At 46.0% G+C, this 21,357-nt stretch overlaps 1 protein-coding gene across 1 annotated transcript in view; it reads right to left on the bottom strand.

The window, feature by feature from the left end:
• Nucleotides 1-18,909, bottom strand: part of HHAT (hedgehog acyltransferase) — a 162,671-nt gene extending 143,762 nt beyond the window's left edge. Inside the window, exons 1-7 of the mRNA XM_080408664.1 lie at nt 18,456-18,909; nt 17,948-18,084; nt 16,482-16,549; nt 14,680-14,793; nt 13,891-14,085; nt 12,415-12,627; nt 8,743-8,914 (exon numbers count right to left, since the gene is read on the bottom strand). Coding sequence (XP_080264790.1) covers nt 8,743-8,914; nt 12,415-12,627; nt 13,891-14,085; nt 14,680-14,793; nt 16,482-16,549; nt 17,948-18,041 — 856 coding nt within the window. The 5' untranslated portion in view covers nt 18,042-18,084; nt 18,456-18,909. The remainder of the gene's footprint in view (nt 1-8,742; nt 8,915-12,414; nt 12,628-13,890; nt 14,086-14,679; nt 14,794-16,481; nt 16,550-17,947; nt 18,085-18,455) is intronic.
• Nucleotides 18,910-21,357: the final 2,448 nt, after the last annotated feature.

Raw genomic sequence — 21,357 nt, 5'->3', positions numbered from 1 at the left:
TAGTCTTCAACTCATGCCAGCTGTGTCAGAGTTCTGGCCACACATGGAAAACTAAGGGCAAGATTCACAGCCACACAACAGCTGGGCTGCATTAGCAACAGCACAAGCTTTAAACCTTCTTGCATACCTGAGACATTCCAGCTGCTTTGCATTTGCTCCATTTAGCACAAAGCAGCCAGAAGCACACTGCTTCACCTGATTTAAAACATGAAATAAAAAAGAAATTTAAGATCAAAGATAATTTTTTAAAATTCATTAACAATATCACATAATTTGTTCTCTAATTTTCAACTTCTAGCTTAAAAAGAACTCACACACAAGCACTATTTTAAATTGGAAACAAGCTGTATCAAGTGTATATTAAAAACACACCTAAGCAAAAAAGTATTGCATAAATGCTATCTTTCCCCCACAATAAATTAATTCAAAGGATTCTGTTAAAGTTTTTAAAACTGAAACGTGTTAAGGGATAAAAAAATACCAAGTTGAAGTAAAAACACAATCTTAAACCCAAGCACTTCAACAGTCAAGCTGTTTGAAGTCCCAGATTAAATTAACTTACATAGAAATTGGTATTTTCAATTTATTAAACACTCCAAGTTTCCCTATGCTTTAAAAATGCATTTATAGACCTTCAAATATTTTCCTTCTTTAAATTTACTGCAAAACTGCATTTCTGAAGTTTCATAAAGCTTTGTTTCAAGGATAATTAGAAATTAGAATATTCATATTTTCTTTTATTTTTCATAGTCTCAAAAATCTGCCTGATATTTTTTGATAGAAGTTAAACAGAACATTTTCATAAGTAAATGACAAAAGATTTGGATCCAGGTATTAGAAACCACACTTAGCATTTTTCTGTCCATAAACCATCACCAAAACTCATAGTCAAGAATTGTAACTTTGCAGGCAATTTTATTAGGAGCACAACAGCACAAATTTACCCTTTCTGCACCTACACTGACCCTATGGCATTAATTGTAGATGCTTGTTTCTGTGAAGTTACCAGGGCAGGTTCAATTAGAAAACACATATCAGAGATAAATATGCAGTCATATTTCAAAAGGGTTACTGACACATGGCACAAGCCTAACAGGAAACAGACATTTAAAATAGCTCAGAATTTGGGGGCAAGTCACAAACATCAGGCTTTAGGAGTTCATGTACCCTTTCTCTTATTTTTTGTGTGCCTCTTCTACAGAAAAAAAATAAAAATTATGCAGGGATTCCCTCAAATTAAGATCTCCATGAAAGAATATGGCTCCACACTGGAGCAGACAGGCTACAGATGTATCTCAGCAATAATGCCAGCAATCCTAAGAGGCATCAAGAGTTTCCAGCTCCATTAATCAGTAAAAGTAAGATTACTGACAAGCTTTACACACAGCTACAGCATTTTCTTCACAGCAGGACACTCCTCCCTGACAAGAGCCCCAGTACTCGATCTACTATGACCTCCTCAGTTCAGAACTGACTGAAGCTTCGCTGCCCATCTCTAGACACGCTCCAGCACCTCAACGTCCCTCTTGAAGTGAGGGGCCCAAAACTGAACTCAGGATTCGAGGTGCAGCCTCACCAGTGCTGAGTACAGGGGGACGGTCACCGCCCTGGTCCTGCTGGCCACAGCATTTCTGATACAAGCCAGGATGCTGTTGGCCACCTGGGCACACTGCTGGCTCATGTCCAGCCAGCCTTCAACCAGCACCCCAGGCCCTTCCCCACCAGGCACTTTCCGGCCACTCTTCCCCAGGCCTTCAGCACTGCGTGGGGTTGTTGTGACCCACGGGCAGGACCCAGTACTGAGCCTTGTTGAGCCTCCTACAACTGGCCTCGTCCCATCGGTCCAGCCTGCCCAGACCCCCCTGCAGAGCCCTCCCACACTCAAGCAGATCAACACTCCCCCCCCAGCTTGGTGTCGCCTGCACACTTACTGAGGGTGCACTCAATCCCCTTGTTCAGATCCTCGATAAAGACATTAAACAGGACTGGCCCCAGTACTGAGCCCTGGGGAACACCACTTGTGACCAGACACCAGCCAGACGTAACTCCATTCACCACCACTCTTTGGGCACCGGTGTCTAGCCAGCTTGTAACCCAAGTGAAGAGTTCACCCATTCAAGCCATGAGCAGCAAGTTTCTCCAGGAGATGCTGTGGGAGAGTGTCAAAGGCTTTACTAAGGACCGAGTAAGACAATATCCACAGCCTTTCCCTCATCCACTAGGCGGGCTGTAGAGGAATGGAGGCAGTGGGTTCATTAGCATTGATAACATGCAGCTGTGACCTTGCCTCGAAGGCAGTGGGTTGATTGACAAGGACGATGTGCAGCTGTAGCTTGTTCCCACCAAGTAGTTAAATAGCACTGAGGATGGAGGAGGAGCAGTGTGGCCTGACCTCTGGAGGAAGAAGAAACAGCACAGACAGTAGACAGTAAAAGCCTTGTTGCAGCCTACTAGTTTTTGTGTGTTACAACAGCAGGCCATCTTATCGGATGTTTATCAAAGACAGGTTTGTCAAGCAGGACCTGCCTTTCACAACCCCAGGCTGGCTGGGCCTAATCTCCTGGCTGTGCTGCATGTGCCCTGTGATGGCACTTGGGTGATCTGCTCCATAACCTTCCCCAGCACCAAGATCAGGCTGACAGGCCTGTAGTTCCCTGGATCCTCCATCCTGCCCTTTTTGTAGATGTGCATCACACTGGGTACCCCCAGTCTTCTGAGACCTCCCCAGTGAACCAGGGCTGCTGATGAAACAATGGAGTGGCTTAGGGAGCTCCTCCAGTAGCTCCCTCAGTACTCTTGGGTACAGAGATCAACATTTCTTCTTGGAGGTTATACTTGCACAAAACACAGGCCAGTGAGGAAACTGAATACAACTGCATACTCAGCATGAAATTACACTTTTTCAGAGGCATATGATACAGCTTTTTGTTAATACATACGGGATTTGGTCTCCAGTGACACTGCTTGCAGCAATTTAAGCATGCAAGTTTAATAAAGTACATGCAGAATGCCAAAGGAAACCAGTGAGGAGAAATACATGTGAGAAGAAACTGACATTTATGTGGCATGTGGAGACTGTAGTAGTGGGGAGGGGATACAAAAGAAAAATATTATGGATCTGTATTTAGTCCATGGAAGACATGGATACAATCAGCTCTTTCTCATATCACAGACAGAAAACAAACTAAAAATCTTCAACATGGAAAAAAACTAAATTAAACAACAAGATTTTTATGCCATCTAGCTGAAGAGCTTAAATAATGAATGTCCATTTTCTCTTTTACTAGAGAAGTTCTTCTAAATAATATGAAGAAGAGTTTTAAGAAGCTACACTTCTTCAGAAGCCCTTCAGCTTGGGCTCCAACCATTTTTCATTTAAACCCCCCAAAAATTCAGGAGCCATAGTGCAGCAAGACACTCCTGCTCATTAAGGGGTTGGGTGCACAGAGGATGGGACCTGTTCGCCCTGAGGAGGTTGACTATGTACTTCCATAGCTCACTGTAGGCGTGTAAGCTGCCTCCACTGGCAGCTGCCAAGCACAAGTTAAGAAATGCAGGGAGAGTAGTAACAGGAAAATAGGAGTGACCAGGAGAGAACTGAAGGTTTTACTTTTATATGAATTATACACACAATGTCTTTGGTCTTCTGCTCACAATGCCCAGTACTCTTATCACCCAGTTAACAACCCTGAAACCTGCATATAACAGCAATTAAAGAGATAGCTTAAATACTTCAGTTACAGCAGTTCTTCCATCCATAGTACAACAACACAGGAAAGCACGTGCCACATCATAGTTTATTCAACACACAGGCTTTATCTACACAGATTACACAGCCAATGCAGGCTATTCAACAAGCAAAGGGTGAAACAAGGCTACAACACCCTCTGAGCCTTTAAGGCACTACAGTAACACAGCACAAGAAACACACAGCCCAGCTGGGTTATCACAGAATAGTCAGGGCTGGAAGGAACCTCTGGAGATCACCTACTCCAAACCACTGTAACACATTGCAGAGGATCATGTACAGGCAGGATTTGAATACCTCCACAGAAGGCAACTCCACAGCCTCTCTGGGCAGCCTGTGCACTCAAAAAAACCCAGCTGTTCTTCCTCGTATTCAAATGGAACTTCCTGTGTTGCAGCTTGCGCCCATTGCCCCTTGTCCTGTTGCTGGGCACCACTGAAAAAAGCCTGGCCCCGTCCTCTTGACACCCACCCCTAAGATATCTCTATGAATTGATAAGATCCCTTCCCAGTCTTCTCTTCTCCAGGCTAAACAGGTCCAGCTCTCTCGGCCTTTCCTCACCAGCGAGATGCTCCAGCCCATTCATCACCTTCGTAGCCTTCCACTGCACCCTCTCCAGTAGCTCCCTGTCTCTCTTGAACTGGGGAGCCTGGCCCTGCACACAGCACTCCACATGCTGCCTCATCAGAGCAGAGCAGAGGGCAGGATCACCTCCCTCGACCTGCTGCCCACGCTCCTCCCAATGCACCCCAGGATCCCATTGGCCTTCCTGGCCACAGGGCACACTGCCGGCCCACGGGCAACTTGCTGCCCACCAGAACCCCCAGGTCCTTCTCTGCAGAGCTGCCTTCCAGCAGGTCAAGCCCTCGCCTGTACCGGTGCAGGGGCTGTTCCTCGCCAGGTGCAGGACCTTACAGTGCCTTTATTGAACTCCATCAGGTTCCTCTCCGCCCACCTCTCCAGCCTGCCCAGGTCTCTCTGAATGGCAGCGCAGCCTCTGGTGTATCAGCCGCTCCTCCCAGCTCCGTAGCGCCAGCAAACCCGCTGAGGGTACGCTCTGTCCCTCCATCCAGGGCACTGAGGAGCGAGTTGAACAGGACCGGACCCAGCACTGACCCCTGGGGAACAGCACGAGCTACAGGCCCCCACGCAGCCTCTGCCGCTGGTCACAGTCCTCTGAGCTCTGCCATTCGGCCACTTCTCAATCCACCTCACCGTCCACTCACCTGACCCACACTGCCTGAGCGCACCCATGAGGGTATCACAGGAGACAGTGGCAAAAGCCCTGCTGAGGTCAGGGTAGACAACATTCACTGCTCTCCCCTGGTCTACCCAGCCAGCTGTTCCATCATAGAAGGCTGTCAGATTGGTCAGGCATGATTTCCCCTTGGTGAATCCATGTTGACTACTCCTGACAACCTTCTTTTTCTCCATGTGCTTCGAGATGACCTCCAAGATGAGCTGTTCCACCACCTTTCCAGGGATGGAGATGAGGCTGAATGGCCTGTAGCTTTCTGGGTCCTCCTCACCCTTTTTGAAGGCTGGGGTGACATTGGCTTTCCTCCAGTCCTCAGGCACCACTACTGTCCTCCGTGGCCTTTCAAAGATGATGGACAGAGGCCTAGGAATAACATCTGCCAGCTCCCTCATCACTCACGGGTGCATCCCATCGGGGCCCATGGATTTGTGGGTGTTAAGTCTGCTAAAGTGATCTCTAACACGGTCCTCCTTGACCAGGGGAAAGTCTTCCTTTCTCCAGACTTCCTCTCTTGCCTCCAGGATTTGGGAAGCCAGAGGGCTGGCCTTGGTGGTGATGAAGCAAAGGCAGCATTTAGTAACTCCGCCTTCTCAGTGTCCTTTGCCACCAGGGCACTCACCTCATCCAGCAGTGGGCCCATGTTTTCCCCTAGTCGCCCTTTTCCTGCTGATGTACTTGAAGAAGCCCTTCTTGTTGTTCTTGGCCTCCCTCGCCAGATTTAATTCCAAATGGACCTTGGCCTTCCTCATTGCATCCCTGCATGTTCCAACCATGCCCCTAATACTCCTCCCAAGTTGCCTGTCACTGGTACCTGGGACAGAAAATGGCTTCCTCTAGAAAGGGAGAAACTGTACTGATTTTGATATGTTCACATTGAGAAGAGCAGAACACACACAACTAGGCATTTGGAAGTGAAATGGGAGGAATGGGATAACATAAGTTGAGTGCTGTTACAGTAATGCAGGTACTAGCTTGTAAAGGGCATGGAGAAGAGAAGGTGACATTTGACATAAAAGGACCTTTCACTGAGTTGCAAAAGGACAGAAGTTTAAAAATTTAAAAAGTTTGAAAAACCATACAATTCACAGAAAGTACTAATAGTAGCTAATGCACAAACAGGAATACTGAAGGCACCTTGCAACTTTGTTAGTTAAACACACAGGCACCAAAACAATACATGCACCATTTTGTATATTGCTGGTTCTAGAACCGTATTTGCCTAACTGCTTCCAGACAAGGGAAAATACTTCTCTTACTGCTGAGTAACACATTCTCCCAGGTACTATCTTTTCTTTATTTTATACCTGTGTGCACTCAGTAGTGTTACTTTAGATAGCTTTGTCATTTATGGCCATGGAAGTAGAAATACTAATGCTGTACACTGGCATTTTTAAACAAGCACTGCAACTCAAAGTCAGGGTTTGTTTTGGGGTTAGTGTTTTTTTTATTATTTCTTTGCTGTCTCACCTCACAGGAACACCACGTGAAGTGATGCAGAACACAGCATAGCTTCACACTTCTGAGGTGTAGACTGACCATCATCATTGCCCTTAAGGTCCCAAGAGCAAAATCTCAACACTGTTGTCCTTACCTGCTGCACTGCTGGCATTTATTACCCACCATTCAAAGATATCCCAGAAGAAAAATGGAGCAGTACTTATAATCTCCCTAGTTAGAGCTGATTGCAAGACAGCCTCACAGCCTTTCCCCTAAATTCACCAGGCTATTGAGGCAGCAAGGCACCACAGTGTAAGTAGATGCTCCATGCTGCTCTGAAGCTGCTGCAGTTAAATAGGAAACAAAACTAACAAAAAAATCCAGCAGTGCAGAACAGCTAATATACCACCTGGTTAATCCTCCCAAGTCAACAACAAGCTGCTTCCTTGGTCCCAAGACTCAGTTGATGTAACTGGTTTTAATAACACAGAATATGCAATGAGGGGAGTGTTTGGCTGTGTACAGTAACTGGTGTAGAAGCACAGTAAGACCCATAAGGATCAACAGAAAAATATTACCAGTACCCTTACTCATCTATCAATGGCTGCCTAAAGTAAGTCACAACAGTGGCCTGCCACTGGTCTGAGTCTAAGGAGACCTACATAACCATGGTGATAAAGCCTGCAGAGAAAACATTGTAGTGAAAGACTTCTGCCTCAGTCTCATTTGCAGTATATTTTATAAACCTGCTTTCATTACTGCAAAGACAAAGCTCAATAAGAGTAGGTTTACACTTTGAACACACTTCTCAAAAGCAGGATGTCCACAGGGGACTTAATTCAAATGATCATATTTTAATTAGGCTGCTTTACAGTCCAAACTTGCTTTAACACTGGCTTTCATCACCTGTTGCTTTAAGGCATTTTAGCCTTTTCTAATCCTCTGTTCAGAATGTATTTTAATTCTTAACATAGAACTCTTTATTTCATCAAGCACATAGTCTACTTGGCTTTCTGTGGAAGCAACTTGTTTTCCCCTCTTTTTTAAAATCAGCATCAGTAGTATTGAAGGGAGGGAGGAATCTGCCACTAACACCAAAGCCCAAATATTTCATCCCTACTTCTGTAGCCTTGCCTGCCTTATCCACTGGCCAGCTTTTTGTCAAACACACACATATCAGGAGCTAACAGATTTAATTCATCAATGAACTAGCATTTAGAACAGGAGATAAAAACTAAAAATCCCCTTTTTAAGCCATGACTGAGTGAGAAGTGGTAGAATGAACCATGGAGGCAAACCTCTTGCTCTTTATTTATATAAAAAATTATAAATTGAAATACATATTAAGTGTGTATATATGTATATGCATATATATACATACAGAGACAGAGTGCACACATTGCCCTCTGCTGACCAGAGTCCTATATAGGAGCATCCTGCAACACACACACACTGGTCATTGCTTGACAGGACCACATTCCTGTTACTTGATGGTACAGTAAAAGACACCACTTTCAATTCAGCACTCAAGGTTTTTTAAGAACCCAGTTTTATGGCCTGGGGTTTCTCTGCTTTCATTCTTCCTACTGGGTGATACACATAGCAGGACAGCGCTGAGGGGCAAATCAAACCAACAACACTGGCCAGTTGCTTACAGTTAGCCTTTATCTACCTATATACCAGCACCCAAAGCTCTTGCTGTTTTATGCTACATGCATCAGTGCTCATTTTCCACCCCCGACCCCCTCCTCCCAAATGGTCATTTTAATGCAATAGCAGGGGGCTGGGAGGGGGCAGAAGAGGAAGTCAAGCAAGAAAACAGGGCTAAGACATTGACTGCTACTTTCAGGCCACTTTGTTTGCAAGTCCTTCCCTCTGCTCTTTTCATAAGTATTGTTAATTTACTTTTCAACATGAATACAAACTAGAAACATCAAATGCAGCAGATGAATAAACACTATTTCTTAACATCTCCCCTCCTCCATCCCTACACTAAACAAACTATTTTTGTTTTAAGTCTCCACTTCTGTGGCTTGGGTGGGGGGACAACTTTAGATGAAAGTTTAGACACACTTTAGATTGGAAAAAATACATAATATTTTTTAATTTAGGAAGCAGCTCAGTAAGTTCAACTGTAACCTGCTTAGAGGATCTATGTGTCATATTAAGAGTCTGTAGACCACCGTTCTGACAGTCACTGGCCATAACTTATGACTCAGAAGAGTCTACAGATGGACATAAAAGGAGTAGACTGGGGTTCTTGAAGTGGGGGGGAGAAGGCTGCTGTTCCTATACTCACCCAAGGCCCAGTAGGATGCAGCTTCTAAAGGTGGAGCACTGCTGTAGAGAGCATGGATATACATGAGATGAATCATCAATTCAGCCAGGCACCACCAAAATAAAATACGAATTATGCCCACGATTAAGATGATGAGATTGGTCTTCAAACTGAAGGCTTCTTGTCTCTTCATCTAAAGAAGAAATTTAAAGAGGTTACATTCCACATAAATGACTGGTTTACTCAAAATATTCATCCTGAGAACTTTTTTTAGGTTGCATTTACTATTCATTACTATTATTAAGGGGACCATTTGACCACATCTTTTGTAAATTCCTGACAGACTCTTGAGGGAGACTGGTTTCTCCATTCTTAATCTCAGTAAGCTGCAGAAATCAACGAGAGACCAGATGTGACCATACGCTGCACCAAACCACTGTAGAAAAGGCCAAGTGTTAACCTGAACAGAATCCAGGCATGAGACACTTAATTCCTGTAACTTGATCAAGCTCTAGAGATAAAGAAATTTAAAGAACTATGAAGGTTTTCCAGTCAGCAACTCTACCAAACACAGAAACAACTGCTTGCTCTTAAAAATTTCAACTTCTACCAGCTGCATGTGATTGATTATTTGAGGACAGTTCTTAATTTTTCTCCTGTAGCTTTGCCAAGGTCAGCAAGACCTACCTGACATGCTGAGCTAATGGCAGTTAAGTGCAAGTAAAATACCAGATAAACCAAGGTTTTCAGTTGACAGGCTTCTCAAGATGCCCCAAACTTTTATGCTGTTAACTATAGCAAACACACTGGTATGCTGTAATTTTACCTTCTTTCTGCAGTAAAAGAGGGTATGATCAAGTAACAGAAACACAGGATTGCCTAAAAATGTAGTCGTGTTTTGTACATCTGTGTGTGTGCAGCATTCCCTTCTTCAGTATCCAAATGGCCACTGAAAAATGCATGTACAAGGTAAAGAACCAACCCATCTGCATGGACAAAACTCCCTCATAATTGCAAGCACACAGTACAGCTAACATGCAGTTATCTCCACCTACTCACAAATAAAGAAGGACACCCATTTTGGAGATTAATTTGTACCAGCTATATGAAATCTCGGAGACTACCATTTAATCACAGGAATTTGCACAACAGACCTCCAAACTCATGACTAGAACCCGCTATGCCCCGCTTCAACTCAGAAATTCAACAAGAGCATTGATGAAGTGTCAGTCTCATTTTAGCCTGGAAAGGATGCCAACTACCAGCACGGGTATTATGCTCTTTAAGCCATACAACAGTTTGTCTCCATCTCCAGAACTTCTGCTTTCCAGTGTGCTCAGCAGGAGCCATTGTCTCAGTCTCAGCTTCAGTGAAGGGGTTCTGGAGGTGGTCTTTTCTTATAGCAGCAATAAACATGCTCTCTGTATTGTGCACATTGACTCAACTGATAGGTACTGCAGATTTTTAAACCCTTCTCCAACCTCGCTTGTCAAGGCGGTAGCCTCTGCTCAGGTAAGAGCTCTGACAATGGCCTTCAGCAAACACCAACAAGAAACATGTTAAGGTTGTTGAGTTCATTCCATCTTCCTTATGGCTTTAAACAAACAGGTCCGTGCATTTGAGAAACTACTGCAGATACAGGTATACCATTCTCGGTCTTCCTTTTTCTCCTCACACCAAGAACACAGGTGGTCTTGCCACAAGTCTTTGCTGAGCCACATTAGATGACCTTAGTTTCAATGCAAGATCCCCCCACCACCAATTATTCCTACCAGCTATTCCCAAGCTGCTCTCAGCTTGGAGTCTCATAGGCCTTCTGAAACATTCCATGAAAGAAAAACTCTCCCCCTGCCAGGGATACAAGAACATAGGTGGAACTTAACACACTTCAGAAGCTACAAAGAAATAAACAGTGAAAAACATAAGTTACCTCAGTTTCTATGCACATCTATGGAGATTTTTCCTACAACACCCAGCCCAGGATAACATTCAGCTTTGCATCTTCCAAAGTTACTGAAGACAAACGATCATAGGACTTGTCACTCAGGTGTCCACCAGAATCTCAGTTTTCCCTTTCATAAAGCCCAGTTTATCAGCTGTGGTTTCAACAGAAATTTCCAAATATAAAGAGAAGCAAGCAATGCCAAGCATTTTCATGGTTTGAAATGTCCACTCATCCACTGAGATAAAGCAATGTTAACTACAGACATCATGGGTGTAATTTCACCTCTTGCTCAAGTGTGCAAGAAAATAAGGAAAGGGAAGCATGGAAACGCGGGGGTTTTCCCTGACATGTAGAAGCAGGCTTGAAAAGCAGCCTGCAAGGCACCACGAAAAACATTCAGTAAGATAGGCAGGTCTTCCACATCAAAGAAGCTGCTCAACTTGCTGAAGTCTGAATGAAAGTGTTCCAAGTAAACCATCAGCTGTTTTCACACCAATGTGAGGGGAAACTAGAGCCTTCAGGAATTCCCAATACAACCCAGCAGCTTTCTGTGACTCTGAAATCTGTTTAATAGTCAGCTGCAGCTGAAAATGTTACTTTGTTCTGCCTGATGGAGGAAAGAAAAACAAACAAAAACCCAGTTCACCAGCTGCACACTAACATTATAAACATTCTTCAAATGTAATGTGTCATTGGTTCCTTGGTTGAAGGGATGAATCTGATACCAGACAAAAAAAAGCCCATCCTGTGAAGCAGAAGAATTTGGGGAGGAAGATTTGTCTTAAAGTTGATACTCAGGATATTGTCAAGTTCCCAACGCTATGCTCAAAATTGTCCAGTCTTCACATCCCTGTATCATTTGATATTTTCCAAATTATGCAGAAGATAGCTTTAGAAACCCAAGTAATTCTTAATCTCCAAGGAGAATAAGTAAAAATTGGAAGTCCTTCAAATCACTAGCAAGGAAGAAAAATATTATAGAATCGGCTAAAGATGCTTTTACTAAAGTCAAAACATGCATGAATGAAAACTCCTTTTCTTTAGGTTTTTCCCCCTAATGTACTTCATCAAGGGAAAAATATTTATTCAAGGAGGAAACAGATCAGAGTCTGGTAAAGGAGACTAATCATTCAGCCTTCAAGAACTATTTTGCTTTCTTTCCACCTTCTCTGACACTGGAGTCTACTCAACCCATCTCCACCCAAGCACTAAAGACTGACTTTGACCAAATATATTCTCAATGTTAGCTACCAGCCTTACGCGAGTTCAGTATTATGCCATGGCTAGCATACAAGCACAAATACCACAGACTGATTTCTAACTACAGCCTTCCTGTTCACACACAGTGTATGTCAACACTCAGAGAGAAGGACAACTGATAGAGACTCACATTAGGAGACTTTCAAACAGGTGTTCATCAGTACCAGTTTTTGTCAAGTAGGTAACTAGAAAATAAGCTGAAACTCAGGCTTATCTGTAAGCTACGCTATGAAACACCATTAAAAGAGCATCTCAAGGAAAACTGGATGAAATTGTGTACCTGACATGTTCTCATGATTGGTATTAAAATACCTCAAGATGAAGAAAAAAAATCAACTTATCATACTTAAATCTATTGCTCAAAGTACAGGGTCTGTGCCTAGATTTGACAGCTGAAAGATCCCCACCCTTCAATAGTTCTTCACCCAAATCACCTGAGGCACAGATGCACTGAAAAATCTGTAACTGCACGACCTTAAAAAAGTTACCTGCTTACTGAATTCATCAAAATTCATAAGGGGTCCATTGTGGAACATGGGATAATAAAACACGTATGCCAGCATCCACAGGAACGAGTGGGATGACTTCTGGGCAGGTCCATGCCAGCAGTACTCCAGGCTGAAGCTAGTGCAGAAGAGGCAGCGGACAGACACAGTGAAAAGCAGCAGATAATACTCATTTTCTGTGTCATACCACTTTCTCTGCAAGACAAAACAAAGCCAGATCACCATGGTGCAATGCTGTTTTCCATATGGCTGGACAGTAATGCCCACTCAGATCCTAACTTTCAGGGTCACCAGCAGCAGGAAACAACTAAAACAAAAAGCAGCTGGAATGAGCATCTGAAATGAACAGCATTACTTAACACACGAACAACAAGCACTGGCTCTTGATGGAGAAAGGACCTCCAGAGCTCCTGCAACCAGCATAAAGAGACAACAGCTTGATTTCAGAAACATATTAGGTAAAGAACTATGACAGCAGGAGAGCTTTTCTTACAGCAATGCAATTATCTCCCTCAGATTTGGTACAATACTACAATATCTAAACCAGCTAGCAACACTACTGACAGCTGAGGGACTGCTAGGGCTGAAGCCAAGGCTACAGTTCAGATCTGAAAAGAATCACTCCTCCTGAGAAAGCTCAAGGGTGGAAAGATGTTACTAAGCCTTTATCAAGTTTGACACTCACTGTCATACCCATTTCCAACAAAAAGCACAGCATCACAAAAAATTTGGAAACATCAGCAAAGAGTTCGTCTGGTTACATTTGTATTGCAGTGGGCCCTTTCCTCCTCTCAGGAAGGCACAAATCTGTCTATATCCCGTGCAGACCCTACCTGTTCATCTCCCCTCCCCCTGAACATCAGGACAACAAGCCTTAAAACATGCCCAGTTTTCCCCTTCAGTCCTGGTAAATGCAGCAAGGACATTTCCTAACAGCTGAGCAGCAGTTTCTCTAAAATCTGTATTGCCCAGCAAAAGCCATTAGAAAACCTGAGCTTGCACCAATCAGTTGTGAGCAACTTGTTTGGCACAAATCAAAGCATTGGAGTAACAGTCCCCCCCTTTCCATGCAGGCATCCGCAGACACTAGTAAGGTACTGTCAGGCTTGACTAAGCAACTCCTGGATATGAACCCAGGAATCAGCACCTTAAGTTGGTACAATTACAGCTCCAAAAAACAAGATATGTTTTCTAGAATAATACTCCAGCTTTACTGCATATCACTTATACATTAAGGCACATTTCAACTCAATGCACTGGCCAGCATGATTGATAAATATGACTTTTTCTAACTGGAGAAGCTCCAGCATGAGTCACTGCAGAATTACTGCCTAAGGTTTTCCAAGCCAGCCCCTGCTTTCACCAACTGAAAGGATAGTAGTCTGACAAAGAGAGCTGTCATAATGGACAACCACCACCCTGACTAATTTGATGCTTAATTAGTTCTGCTCACATTACCTTGGCTTCTTCCACAGCTGGTATGCGTAAAGTGGATAGCAGGATAAGGGAGCACAGCCATGTCAAGAGTGACAGCTGAAACTGAGCCACAGCAAATGAAATAGTTGCATGTAACAAGATGACAATAAAGCCCTTTATTCCCAGTAACAACCAGCAGGCAGCCATTCCATAAACCATCAAGCACCATGGTTTATACTGTTAGAAAGAGAAAAACAATTTTTAGTTTGATAATTTCTAAAGAAAAAAAGCACTTAACAGCTGTGCTGTCCCACTTAGGGTCTACAGTTGCAGTCAACAAGGTTAAGAACACATATGAAGCAATACAGGGAAACCCAACTGTATCCATAAAGACGGAAGGGAAGGTGTTTCTGTAGCAGCATGTGTGAAATCCAGAGCCTCCCTGATTTGGGGGAGAACATAACTTCCTCCTTCCCTTCCCCAAACTAGCAGGTGTGATGGCACATACCGGTCATTTTCCACAATCATGCAGTCGTGGCAAAACCCAAGCAGTCATCACTTCAGTCTTGGAAAGGAACAACTACACCATCTTTTGTGTACAGGTCAAATGACACTGGTTAATGGTTCACAACAAAGCACAGGATTTCATGGATTAGATAGAGGCTAAAGTCTCCAAACACTAAGGCAGCTGACCTACTTGCTCTCACATGTGCAGTTACAGACCCACTCACACAACTCACCCCACAGAATCAGCTCCATGCCAAGTTTCCCATACCCAGAGTAAAGAGAAACCCACAGAAACTCCCATCTGTGAAGAAAATCCATCCATACCTTCTCCACCAAGAGCCTGGACACTTGTGATACCAGCAGGTGACCAGCCAGAAGCCACAGTATACGTTCCCTTCCCCATTCAATCCAGTAGCTCCACTCAAAGTCCATGGGGTCCTGAGGCATCAAGAGAATTGGTCACTATGTGTATCTGGCCATAAAAGCATGTTCTTATGGAACAAGAAAACATCTCTAACACACTAGGTCTGTTACCCAACACCACAGAACTCTGCATATGAGGAATATAATTTCAGCAATCCAGTCAGATCACTTACAGCTGTGAACTCAGACAGCACCATTTTGATTTCCAATGGTGTGAAATTCAGAAGAGCTTTAGATCACATCATGACTCCTAAACCCCACACTGGTGCTAAACTTGACTGAGCAGCAATAACTGCCTTCCCTCACAAACACTAGGGAGAGTTTTCTAGTCACAAAGGAGGTAGGGAGGCACACACACACACCCTCCTCCCTGGGACACAGGGAACGGGCTGGTCACTACACAGAGATGCAGCCTGGAACAAGGGTCCCACTTCTCAGGGTTCCCCAGACCAACACATCCTTGCTTTGGTTCCCTGTCAGGAAGCTCCTCAGTGAAACAAATTAATCTGCTACTACTGTTCCTGACCATGTCTTCAGACCCAACAGATTCATACCTCTGTTTACCCTGTTCCTTTTGATTTTAGGATTTTTTTTTCCTCTAGAAAGGAAAAAAATAAAAAACAAAAAAACAAATTTAGGACAGAACTTAACCCATGCAAGGTTTAGCCAGGAATTTTTTTTTTCAACTTATGTCAGCATTTCAAGAAAGAGCTTTTAAGAAAGGTAACAGAGGCAGAGCACTGCCTTCCCTATGCATGTCCCTCACCTCTCATGAGGGATACGAACAGCAACTCCACTTTGCCTTGGAATACAAAGGGCCTGGATGAAAAGGAAGAGAAGTTTCACTCCCTGTTTCAACAAAGCCTAGATGAGATCAGATGAAGTCAGGTGTGCTGGAAATACTTGTGACATGGCTTTTAATTTAAATTATTTGAGATCAGCTAGTAGCCTTGTGTCCCATACAGAGCCCCACTAAAAGTTCATGTCCACAAGTGCTTTATGGCTTTCTTGAAAACACGTCAAGAGTCCCTTAGCTGTGATGGTGGGCCTAACCACCAAAATACTTCCACAGACACACATTCCTGGCCTTGTGTAAATCATCCTCAGTATTAGATGCATTAGTTGCACTTCAAAAGGATGTGACATCAAAAGCAAGCAAGGTGGGGGCATTGGTTGTATTTTTTGGTTTAAGATAGAGGAGTCCTAGTTTTCTTGTTAGTTTTTTAATACCAGCCATGTTTCTTTAAGTCCTTATGCCTCAAAAAATCTGTTCTGCTCCATGCTGGACTACAGGCCAACCAAGAGAAAAACATGTGTTGTCTGATGTTAAGCACTATCCAAACCACCTCAGGACAGGCAAGAGTGGAAAAAGGCTGCAGGAAATGTCAAGGGTGATCACAGCTTTTAAGGCCAAACAGTAAAACAAAAGGTTAATAAATGATGTAATGAAGGAGGTAAAGGATATAACACTTAAGCTAGGGATCAAGAAAAACAAAACTTTTGTTACGATTATTAGATATAGACACACTCATCAAGTCCTTCTTCCTCATCAGACTAAAATTAACTACGAATATCCAAATCTGTAAAGTTACTACAAACCTCTGAAGCCAGATCAGAAGTTTGGGTGAGCAAAAGGCATAAAGACATAATGTTGACATTAGTGCCACAAAATAAAAGATTCTGGTACCAGTCACCCAACCTACCTTTTTCAGGCCCCAAAAGAGAGTCCCTGGTTCCAGCCCAAACCTTCTGTCCATCGCAGCTTCATACTCTGTAGAGAAGAGCAAACCTTTGCTAAGGACATGACAGCCAGAGCAGGGAGAGTCAGGGATGCGACCTCTGCTGCCCAAGAGCAACATGCTCCTGCACTGCTTCTGCCAACAGGGACACTGGGAGCCAGGAAAGGGCGCATCATCATGTCACTGCTCACCAGGCAAGCTACCCAACCAGACCACAGCTCTGCCCCACAGCAAAGACAAAGACACTGAACTGCCCAGAACCTATGCTTTGATTTCCCCCTTGCAACAGGGGCAGCAGCAGACAGCGATCAACCTTTTACCACACAAAACCTGCACTAATCCTCATTTCCCGTCTTTCAGGGCTGCTTGGTTTCTACCACTTGAGCAGAAGGGTCACAGACGTGACAATGACCACCAGTACAGCCTGAGCAGGACAACACCACTCAGAGAAGCTGCCTCCAGAACCTGCTCCCATACCACCATCTCTGTAGAAGACAGGCTGTACGCGTGGGTACACAACTCTGTACCCATTCAGCCAGCACTTCCTTCACTGCCCTGCAAGTGCCTTTCCATTACTCTTGTTCTTCCCTTAAGCTCTTTGAGAGTCAGCTAGGGTCATTAATGTAGAACATTGCTGATTAAAGCTTAATAACATGCAATATTTATCTCCCTAATGAGCCTCTCTAACTAGCTATACTTTTATTAGATAATAGCACCTTCACTTCCCTTAAAGTATCAGTGTGCTAGAACACAGCTTTTTTTTCATCTACAAGTTGTATTTAAATGGTTTAAAAGCCCACCCCTCAGCGCTACACAGTCCCATTAAACCAAAACCAAGCCGTAGTGGCTACCAAAAGGTTACACAAGGCACAAGCAGGTGTTTTGAAACTGACATCAAAGCCGTACAGACTAGCCAACCATTGCTCCAAGCCCACAGCCCAGCACAGGAGCTTGAGAACTCCACAGAGAGCACAGCGCTCATCTGCCCTGGGACCTCCCCAGGTCCAGTCCCCGGCAAGTACCATCAGGAGACATAGATGCTTCCAAATCACCCACTTCCAAGCTGCTGCACGGGTCTAGCCAGGAAAAAAAAAAAAAAACAATTCAAAGCCAACTTTCTTAACTTCCCTCATCTGAGCTTCAGAGGTCTCTTCCCTGACAGCAGAGTGCCAGGACACCATTGCCGAGGGACTTCCCAGGACTCAAGGCAGAAAAGTCTTGGGACAAATCTTTCTGCTCAGCTGGCACCTGGCTACTGCTTCCTTGCACAGGGCTGGTTTGCAGCCAGGAAGAGCACAGGCGCTTTTTGCAGAGGAGAAAAGCAGAAAACAACCCAGAGAAAAAAGTGGAAACCAACTGAACCCGAGCAGCCTCACCAGCCACGGACGGGAAGCACTGCGGGCACAAGCACACCCGTGTCACAGACTTACTTCGAGACACTCGGTGCGCTTCGTAGAAAGCGTAGAGGTGAGATCCCACGGCGAGAAGCCCGTAGAGACGCATTTCCCAAGCCGGCAGCAGCATTGGTCTGGGAGCTGCTCCCCCGCAGACCCCGCCGGCTCCCTCCCTGCGCGGAAAGACAACGGGAGAGGTTGCCCCGCGGCAGACGGACGGGCACCCCTCACCGGGCACTGCAGCTGCCGCACCGGGCCCTCGCACGGATCCCCGGCGGGCCGGGCACGGCCACCCAGCGCGCTTCAGGCCCCGCGCTGCCGGGGCCCTGCGGCGGGGCGGGCTCGGGGCAGGGAGGCGGCCGTGCTCCGCCCGCAGCTGCCGGGAGGGCAGGCGAGTCCTGCCCGGCCGCAACGGCTGCGGAGGCGCCGGGGACGACGGCCCGACGGGGCCCTCAGTACCGAGCCAGGGCCAGAGCCGGACCCCGGCCGCTCTCACCGGCCGGGGACTGAGGGGAGCGGAGGGGGACCCCGCTCCCCGCCTTACCTGAGGAGGGCTCCGCCGCCGGCAGCGGGAGGCGCAGCATCCGCGGCCCCAGGCGAGCCGAGCCGAGGCTCCAGCCCCACAGACAGGCAGGCGGGGCGGCCGGCGAGGGGCAGCTCCGCGCCAAGGCACCGCCGCCGCTCCACACAACGCCCGGCCCTGGCGCCGCCCGCCCCGTTACGAGCCGCCACCACCTCCGCGGACGGAGGGCGGGAGCGGGGCGGCGCTCCCCGCCTCTGCGCGCCCTCTCCTGGCCGCCGGGCGGCGCCGCAGCCCTCCCGCCGCGGCGGAGCGGGCCCCGCGGCTTGCGCGGCCCCGCCGTGGCTGCGGTGCGGCTGCGGCTGCGGCTCCGGCTGCGAGGCAGCGGCGCCGCGCGGCCCCGCCGGGTTCCCCGTGGAGCGGGGCTTGGGCCGGCCCTGCTCCCGTGTCCTCGCTCGCCGCGGCCCGGCCGACGCGTGCCCAAGAGCAGCAGCAGGGCTCGTTTACAGGGCAGCACCCTTGTCTTTGGGCATGAAACGCGCTATGCAGGTCGGCTTAGACCTGCTGAGATCTGTCAGCTGGCTTGTATCAAACACACGAGCTGGTATCAGACTTGTATCAAACACACAAGCTGTCTGGGTAAGAAGTTGCCGTTCTGGTCTGTGTTGCTGTAGCAGTTTTTCTTGCGACTGTGGATGCGGGCATCCTCACAGCTGAGGGATCACAGGAGAGTATCACTTGTATAAAGGTGTCCCGGGAAGAGAGTGCCAGCTTGCGTGTTCCACAGAGGCTGGAATGAGCCAGGGGGGTGGCACTGGGAGACAGGTGCTGCAAGTCAGCGTGAAAACACAGACGTCTTCTTCATCATACCGGCTCTGAAAAGTTGTTCCAAGAGTTATCATGTAAATTAACGCTGAACTAAAAATGAAGGATTGAATTCAGACCAAAAGGGTGGCCGTAACAGCCTCTCAGAGACTTTCCCCCCCCTGCTGAGGTGCAAGGTACACAGGGACACAGCTGTTACAGCCATCACAACACAACGTGAAAAATGAGGCAGTGTGAAGAGCACCACCAAAGCAGGAACGTGGGGCTGGAAGTGCTGGTGCTGACAACCAGCATGAATCAACCTGCATTTTAAGCAAGGGTTCCCTCCTCCTGGCACTATGGACACAGCTAAGGAACCACAGTGATTCTAGTGTTAAAAACACACTGACTTCCCAGTTCAAAAGATTTGGGCAATTTGGGCAAGATCTTGCACCATGTGACTTTTATCCCTCTCCGTTGTTGACATCAGCGATGACATTTTTTAATGGGGGAAACATTTCATACCCTTTTGGCTATTGTCTTGCTGGATCTTTAAGTTCCTCTTATAAAACAGCATTTCAGTTCCCCTAATCACCTTGAGGCTTTCTTTGTGTATTCAAATTCCTGTTTCCTGATCTTTGAAAGCCAAGCTTGTGTCTGATACTCCAGGTGAAGTCCTCAGTACAAGGGGTTGTTTTCCCTATCTAAATGAGGCATGCATCTCCTGGTGTCTCCAAGAATCACATCTGTCTGTCTGAGCCACGTTGTAGTCTTAATAATTTTGCTTTTTGCCTTCAGTTTTTCTTTCTGTCTCTCTTTGCCAGAGAATGACTCACCTTCAGTTTGTGGTGTCAATTTTAATAGCCCCTAGATGTAAGATACTGTATTTGCTCTGTGCAATTGCCGTAAATTCTCAAGGTCAGGTATATTCCTGTCTACGATTCAAGATCCTCTTCTCTGCTGACATTGCTTTCCCAGTTTTTGCCCTCAACAGGTTAGTCGGTACCTTCTGCCCGCCCCCCCCGAAAAAAAAAAAAAAAAAAGGAAAAAAACCCAGAACGCCTGCATTACAGCACCAGATCAGCAGTCCTGAATTTGTAAAACATACCCACAGCACTGCAGCCAAGTTATGGCCGCTAAGGGTCAGCAGAGCTTGTATTTTCCTGCAGTTTCTTGGTTCCTGGTCAACACAGAGTGAAGTCGGTACAGGCAGCAGGCCCTCTAGGTGGCTGCAGAACACAAACAGTATGCATGCAGAGCACTACTGCAGCTTCAAGAAGAGAAGAGATATATAACACGTTACAGCTTTTACATCTGCTTACACTGAAAAGGACTCTTTGTCATTAGTTATATGGTGACATCCAGGAGCCCATGTATGCCGGGTGCGCAGCTACCCTTCCACAAAGGTCACTGCCAAGCTCATGGAGCAGGAACACTGACAAACTGGCAACAGTACCAGCTGGAAGATCTCCCTGCCTGGACTTCTACATTAGATGCCCCCCTTTATTCAAAGGATTTTATATGGTAAAACATGACAATAATCTCAATTAATGACTTTGCAAGACTAGCTATAAACTATGCTGCTGAACATTGCTGGCACAAACACCTACACATCAACACAGCCCTCACCATTTTAGGTGGCACAAGCAAAAAGCAAGTTCTGCTGCTGCTACAGTCACTGACAGGCAGCGGAGGAACCTAAGAGCAAAAAACCTAGAAAAGCAGCAGCAGAAAGCCCCACTTCTCATTTGATCAGCAAGGAGGTAAAGTTTTTGAAACACCTCTTGCCCTGCGTCCCAGTAGCTGCACAGGCCTGACAGCCTATTCAAGACACCTGTCCTTTAGGAAGAAAGTGGTATGATTCTGTGCACGTGCAGCAGGTTTCTCCAAGGCCAAAAAAAGGCAATCCAGCTTGAGCAGAAAGATGATTTGTCATGGTAGAGGTGTTTCTCTGGGACAAATTTGGAGCATCGCTTCTGCATGAAGGTTTGCACCACTCTCACCACCAGAATATCTACATAGTGCAGAGGCAACAACCTGCCAAGGAAGCCCATGTCCATCTTCACTACTGGGAGCCAGCAGGAAGGCATCCAGTCCCCACCACAGCCTTGATGAACAGTGG

Source organism: Falco punctatus (genome assembly GCF_963210335.1).
Source record: "Falco punctatus genome assembly, chromosome: 12".
Classification (NCBI taxonomy): domain Eukaryota; kingdom Metazoa; phylum Chordata; class Aves; order Falconiformes; family Falconidae; genus Falco; species Falco punctatus.
The sequence above is the reverse complement of the archived record's forward strand: the minus strand, read 5'-3'. Positions and strand labels throughout refer to the sequence as shown.